Genomic DNA, 6,972 nt, shown 5'->3' on the forward strand with positions numbered 1-6,972 from the left:
TATCGTTGTTAACATGGTGTATATTAAAAGAGATGGGACGAGCTGGGTACTGAGCTAGCACTCTTCCAACAATCAGTGACCAATTATAGAGAAAATCTATCAATATCTACAGCACTGAATCTGGTTCATTAGATGCATCATAGAATATATTTGGTCAGTGTAGAATCGTTGTATACGCATACACTGACTACTACAACATAGAAATTCGAGCAGCTCGTGAATCTGCATCCAATTTGCGACATGGAACATGGAAAAAATGCAATTCCCAATCAAACCTCGAAAATCCTTCTTAGAGCAGGTCTAACAGACCCCGTAAAAGGGGCAAACCCGTATAATAACCGCCGATTTGAGGGTTTCGGCTCTACCCGGCCGTCTAGCACGCCCCGTAAAAACGGCCCCCGAATCGTTTTTTGCTGTTTTCGAGTACGGGGCGGGTCCTCGCCCCGTACTTGTGCGGGGTGGGAGCGGGGATAGTGGGCGAAACCACTATCGCCCACTCCACTGCGCGGGAAGCATTTCGCTGAAGCCAACCGCCGCCGCCGCCGCCCGATCTCCTCCCCCGCGCCCTTCCCGGTCGGATCCGGCCGCCATGGACCGTCCGCAAGAGCCGCCTACCGCCGGCGGTACACCTCCTTCGGGCGCGGTGGTTGATGTCCCCGTCGGAGGTCCTCCGGCCGCCGGCGTCGTGTCGGCCATGATCGCCTCCACCATCCCGTCGAAGAGGAAGAGGATACCGAAGCAATTTTTCGAAGCACCTGCGGCGGCCGCCGATTCACCGGGCGAAGCGCCGCCGGCTGCCAAGAAGACGGGCCGGGTGAAGACCAAGGCGGCAGGGCCGAGGGGCGCCGCGCCGGCCAAGGTGCGGACAAAGGCAATCAGCCGCATCGGCCTCGCGCCTCCACCGCCCTCCAAGGTCACGACCCCTCCTCCGTCCGTTCCGGCCGTTGCGCCGCCCGCGCAGCCCGCGCCGCCGCCACCCACCATCGACGTAGACAAGGTGTTCGATGTTGAGTCCACAACATCCTACTTGGACATGCTCAACGATTCCACGGTGAATTTGGACGCCGGTATCGGTGCATTCGAAGGGGAGTGCAACGTTGAAGACTTTGATGAGGAGGAGGAGGATGAGGGTGACGAGGAGGAGGTGGTTGAGGTTGATCCGGCTGCCGCCGGTTCTTCGTCGACGCCGAAGCCACGCACGGCGAACTACAGCGAGATCGAAGACGCCATCTTGGTCCGTGCTTGGAGCAAGGTGGGGATGGATGCGTGCACCGGAGTGGACCAAGGCGGCAAGCGCTATTGGCAGCGCATTGAGGATCAGTACCACCAGCTGAAGCCTCGCACGAAGAGCATGGCGGACAGATCCTACCGCTCCCTTGAAGGCCGATGGAACATCATCAAGCCGGCTTGTTCTCGTTGGAGTGCTGCCATGGATCAAGTGGCCGACAACCCTCCTAGTGGATGCGTGCCGGAGGACTATGTAAGTTTTCCTTGTGTTGATGATGTGGAAACATCACAAGCTATCCATATTATGTGTTGATGATGTGGAAACATCTCCTCATACTATTGTTGTGCAGCCCAAGTATGCTCAACAACGGTACAAGGACATGGCCGGCTCAAAGAACAAGGAATTTCAATTTCAACATTGCTTTTCCATCCTTCAACATCTTCCTAAATGGAAGTTGCGGGACAACGAGCCAAAGTGCAAGAAGGAGGCACTTCTCACCATGGATGATGAAGCAGAGGACATGACTGGGAGAAACACCGGCAAGCCCGAGGGCAACAAGAAGGCCAAGGAGAGGGTCAAGGTAGAACTTGAAGCAGCTAGCTTCCGGGAGAAGTTGGATCAACTCATGAAGTCCAAGGAGGCATTGACGATGAAGACGTTGGAGACCAAGCTCCTCATCACCGACAAGAAGAGTGAGGTGAAGCTTGCCAAGGTGCAAGCAAGGAGGGAAGATGCCAAGTTGAAGGCCGAGCTTGACATGAAGTTGATCGCAGCCAAAGAAGCCAAGGCCATGAAGGAGCTCTTGGCCGAGGAGAGGGAAATCATGATGATGCGCACCGACGGCATGGACGAGGATCAGCTGGCGTGGTGGAACGAGACCAAGGCGGACATCATTGCGAGGAAGAAGGCTGCGCGTCAAGCTCGTGCTCAAGGTGAGTCTCCGGCGAGCGGTGGCGCCGGTGGCGATGGATCCCTTGATGGTTGATCACATTTGGGAACTTCCGTGGCTTGAACATTGCGTATGATCGTGTTGTGATGTTAAAACTATGAATTATGCATCACATATTTTGGATGTGCTATGTTTGATGTGAAATCGTTGTGCAAATTGCTGTCTAAAACCCTGTTTTGAGGGGCGGGAAACTCGGACGAGCTAGCAGAACCCGTATCCCCACCCCGTTCTGTTTTACGGGGTGGGGATATGGGTTCTGCTAGCTCGTCCGAGTTTTTGGCCGGTGAAAACCGGATACAGGGCCCTCTACTCGGGTTTTACGGGGCGAAAAAATACGGGGCCTGTTAGACATGCTCTTACTAGGCTAGAGCTTTCCAAGAGGAGGGAGGGGAACCAGAGAGTGAAGAGGAGAGATTCCTCACCGTCGAGCACGGACTTGCTCCCGCCGCTGTGCGGCCCTGCTGGTGCCGGAGCGGCCACGGTCGCAGTGGAGGGGACGGGGAAGGTAGTCTCCGCCAGATCCATCTGCTGCTGCGGAGGAGGACCTAGGACATGTCGACGCGGAGGAGGTGGTCGGGGGCGGCGCGGAGGAGACGCGGAGGAGGTGGTCGGGGGCGGCGCGGAGGAGGAGGCGGCGAGTGGCGGCGCAAAGGAGGAGGGCGACGAGCCGAGACTCGGGATAGCGCAGGGATGGGGAATTTTCTCTTTTCCTTCGAGGGTCAGCCGCTGGAAATCGTGGACTTGATGGATCTGTCCACGTATGCCACTTAAAATTCGTGAAAATCCACTTATGCCATTTAGACTAAAAATCGCGGGCGGCGTATGTGGGCACGCGGAGTGCCGCTGCCATTTACATCCTGAACGTGGGGTCGTCTGGCTCACCGTGTGGGACTCTCGCCTCAGGGGGCGTCCAGCCCGCTTGGTGGTGCTGGCGGCGGCGGCATGGCGGGGAGCAGGAAGCAATAGAGTTGGAGATGCCCGAATCGACCACAGGTCCGGTGGTGATGAGCGGTTGCGCGCGTCGGTTCGCAGTTGCGTCGCCTCGCCGCTCCCTCCTCCACCTGTCCTCTTTTTCCCCGCCTCACTTTCTCTTTGCTCTATCTGTTGAGCATATCGACAGTCGTTGACGCGTTCTTGGATCCACAGGCTTCTTTCTTCGTGGCATCCGCTTGCTCCGTGCCGCATCATGAATTGCAGTTGCAGGATATATGCTACCTCAGCGGGTCATTCAGGTTGCCCTTCTGCTACGTGTGGAGGGCGGGGTAGGCCTCTGTCTCGTGGGCGTGGCAGTGGGCGCACTGGTGGATGCCCCGGCCGGCCTCTTCTCCGCGCCCCGGCTCTTGCAACCTTCTTCCACGCTATTTGCCATCACTTTCATAAAAGGAGCGGAAGGGCCTCACAACAATGTTTGGGGCAATGGCAAGATGGAGTCCCATGTGACTACAGATAGCATGGCCGACCGGCCGACTGGCCGGCAGTTTGGTGTCCACGCTCCGTCAATATTTCGTCCTCAATACAGTTCCTCCATGCTATGGCCGGATGTAAGAATCATCAGTTTAATCTTCACACTACTACAATCTCTCTTATTTTGCGAACAATTATGGGATTGCCGGCGCTACACACATGCTATTGGATAAATAAGTATATTGCAGATGTATACGCCTGGTATATGCTTGATAAAATTCCCAACCATGCCTTTAGCTTCAAGTTCTGAATACCTTGCAAACAACATTTATCTTTTAGGTCATGTGTATTAATCCACCACTCGATGGTTGATGCAGCAGAGGAGGACGTGGTGTACCGATGGGAGTTTCAGGAAAATTAGTGGCCTGTTGCGGTTGGGTAATTAGGATATAAGTACTGTGGTTTGCAACAGCAGATGCTGCAGACACTTCCACTAGCTATATATGTACCTTTCTATGGGCAAGAAGCTACAGTGTTTCTTTAAATTGGTTTGCAAAATATATGCATAACCAATGGTATATTCCAGAAAGACAAGTAAGAACTTATTAGTTTAGTTGCTAAATTCTTATTTCAGTAATTTGTTAAACCATCAATCTAACCTACCTCTTCTGCAGTTCTTTGTTATAAGCTGTTCGTTGTAAGTCATATGTACTTCCTCTTCAACACTATGATTTGTACCAGTTTTCAGATAAGCAAATGTTCTTGACCTCTCTTTTCTTTAATATGAATTCGTGGAAAATATTTCCTCTCAACATATTGTCAAGTGATCATCGGTGAGAAGGAAGTACGAGTTTCAGTTCTGGCTTATGATTTTCAGGTGGATGATGGCTCAATTTCTGAACGGACTATTTCTGATTAATTACCTCAGGTATGCTACACTGCATCTCTTATATCCATGGAAAGAAAACAATACTCATACTGTGATTTCTCTTTCGCAATCATTTACATTTTTCAAGTTTCTTTTCTTCTTTGGTAATTTGTTTATTTCCGAAGGAAGTTATGCTGTTTGAAGAAGTGCTACACTGGTAGTTAGGTTCGGTTTGGCAAACCATTTTCAGCAATGCCCTAGAATTTCAATTGAAAACTATGCAAGCAGATCAGCACTTATTTGCTTAATGGAATTGCAAGTGTAGCTCTTTTGCAATTAATTCTTATGGTAAATTGAGGGTGTCATTCATTTAGATTGCTTCACAATATTTGTGCAGAAACAATGCCATAAGATGGCAGAATGCAAGTTAAGACATTTGTTAGTTCAGTAGTTAAAATCACATTTCTAATTTTGCTATACTATGTTAAACCAACAAATTAAGCTACTTTTTACAAAAACAAAATTGATACATTCATTGAAAAGTAATGATTTCAGGCGATGTATCAAAAGAGGCTCGCACATTTGATACAAAAACATAGGGGCATGAAGTATTGATACTATATCTCTAACAGATTTCGCTATGGGTCCATCGGATTTCATTTACATTAAGTTCTCGATGTTTCTTTTACCATGACACAAACGGCCGTTGTCTGCTCCTTTGTCACCTTGATGACTTGATCATAGCATAGCAAATCTGAAGCCAGTGAACCAAAAATATACATGTTTACCTACTTTATTCATTTCACTATAAAGTTGTGGCCTTATTTGCATCAGAAAAGGTTGAGGCCCTTGGTGTCATCAGCCAGGTGGACAATCTGAAGCTGGAGCTTTGAGACAGACTAGATTCTTCTATGACTGATGTACACATTTCATCTATTCATCCGACCTATATCTCCTTTGAAGACAGAAGTCTGATATAATTGTTTCACCAGTGATTGGCATCGCTATATGCTATACATCTTTGGGCAGACCATATTGAGCCACAATTCCTTAGTGCAACTATGAAACGCTAATGTATATTACATTTGTATAATTGTTTTCAGGCAAACATCACATAAGTATGACTAATTTGCCAAGTCCATTCAAAGTACTATGTAAAATATAAGGCCCATATACAAATAAAGTTACACACTGTGTGTGACTCCTAAAAGAGATGCAGTGTCAGACCTTTCTTTCTGCCATTGAAAGTTTAGATAACCCATCCTCACTTAGATATGCAGTGGTGGGAAATGCCGTCGCTTTGCCGGCATCGTAGGTGCGGCGTGCCGCTGCGCCTAACTTCCTAGTGTATGATTACAAGAGAAACTAACACTATTTTCCCTCGCAAAAACAAGCTTAATGCTACTCCTATCTCATAGGGCCAACTTTCTACGGCAGTTTTGCGCATACATGTCGGCGCATTGGGCAACTGCATCATACGCTGCGTGGAGCTGTGATCGAGCGGTCCATATGCGTGTGACCATGTCCACAAGCTACGGCGTGAGCAATGATATATCTCGGTGTCATTCGGTCCGCTTGATGAGGATTAATTTCTTGGTTCATCGATTAGGTTTGGAGGTGATATGGGCCACCGATCTGAGATCTCCGCGGAGCATGGCGCGCGCGATGCGCAGCTTGATCGGCGATGGTGGCCGGCGCGCATGGAGCGGCTGTGGGCGCCGGTGATGGCCGCGCGTGTGCGTCATTATACCTGGGGTTGCGCGGTACACTACTGCAGAGTGCAGACACTGAGGCGACGATAACCCTATCTCTATGCTGACTGTTCGACAAGAACCCTTCTAACACAACGGCGACCGGACGATCGTCGAGCTAGATGTCAGTAGCTAGCTAGTCGCTGCTTCACACCATGCTGACATTTTAATAGCATTGACGGGCATACAGGTGGAACGGCTAGACGGATGGAGGTACAATCTAGGGATTTCTATTCTCGTGCCTTCAGGTTTTTAGTTGTACTTAGTTTTCCTCATTTATTTAGTTTTTTTCAGTTTTCTCTAGACCTTTATCTAATACCCGCAGAAGGAGGTCGGACGGTAGGATTCCCGTTTAGTTGACCGTTTCGTGCTGACGTGTGGAGCCGCGTCGTGTGGGACCGCGTCGCGTGGGGCTGGTAGAAAGGGACCGCGTGGGACAGGACGAGACCGCATTTGGTTGTACGTGAGCAGGAGCTGGGTTCTGTCTCTCTCGGTCTAAATTGACATATCCCTTTTAAGAGCACCTTTTTCCCCTTTTTCTCTGTCTTTTTTCACCAACTATTATCAAATCTAGAGAAACTTCTATTTCTGTCTTTTTCAATTATTTGTTCCTTTTGGCTCTCGTTTTTTGTTAAATATGGCAACAAATCTAGTACTTCCTCTGGTTCATATTGATGACCTCACCAAAATTGGTTCATATGTACCCCCTCTGTGCATGTATATAAGATGTTTTGAGTGTGGGAGTGGTGTTTTGGAACATGTGTGCATATGC

At 49.5% G+C, this 6,972-nt stretch overlaps 1 protein-coding gene and 1 long non-coding RNA gene across 4 annotated transcripts; both read left to right on the forward strand.

Annotated features, from left to right (window-relative positions):
- Positions 1-288: 288 nt before the first annotated feature.
- Positions 289-2,307, forward strand: LOC127301188 (uncharacterized). Its single transcript, XM_051331410.2, has 2 exons — positions 289-1,480; positions 1,578-2,307. Exons 1-2 carry the CDS (start codon positions 590-592, stop codon positions 2,211-2,213), a joined length of 1,527 nt encoding a protein of 508 aa, XP_051187370.2. The 5' UTR covers positions 289-589; the 3' UTR covers positions 2,214-2,307.
- A 689-nt stretch (positions 2,308-2,996) lies between these two features.
- LOC127301190 (uncharacterized) lies at positions 2,997-5,590 on the forward strand. Of its 3 annotated transcripts, XR_007851903.2 has the most exons (4): positions 2,997-3,718; positions 3,959-4,175; positions 4,256-4,509; positions 5,284-5,590. It is a non-coding gene; the product is annotated as an uncharacterized lncRNA (long non-coding RNA). The 3 variants fall into 3 exon arrangements; XR_007851901.2 differs by having other exon boundaries at positions 3,959-4,509; XR_007851902.2 differs by having other exon boundaries at positions 3,962-4,509.
- The last annotated feature ends 1,382 nt before the right edge of the window (positions 5,591-6,972 follow it).

Source organism: Lolium perenne, chromosome 5 (assembly GCF_019359855.2).
Source record: "Lolium perenne isolate Kyuss_39 chromosome 5, Kyuss_2.0, whole genome shotgun sequence".
NCBI classification, from domain to species: domain Eukaryota; kingdom Viridiplantae; phylum Streptophyta; class Magnoliopsida; order Poales; family Poaceae; genus Lolium; species Lolium perenne.

What these genes read in the sequence shown, in the direction of transcription:
- LOC127301188 (XM_051331410.2), top strand. Translation starts at nt 590, where the DNA reads ATGGACCGTCCGCAAGAGCCGCCTACCGCCGGCGGTACACCTCCTTCG. An exon ending in GATGCGTGCCGGAGGACTAT is followed by an intron (nt 1,481 to 1,577) that starts GTAAGTTTTCCT and finishes ATTGTTGTGCAG; the next exon opens with CCCAAGTATGCTCAACAACG.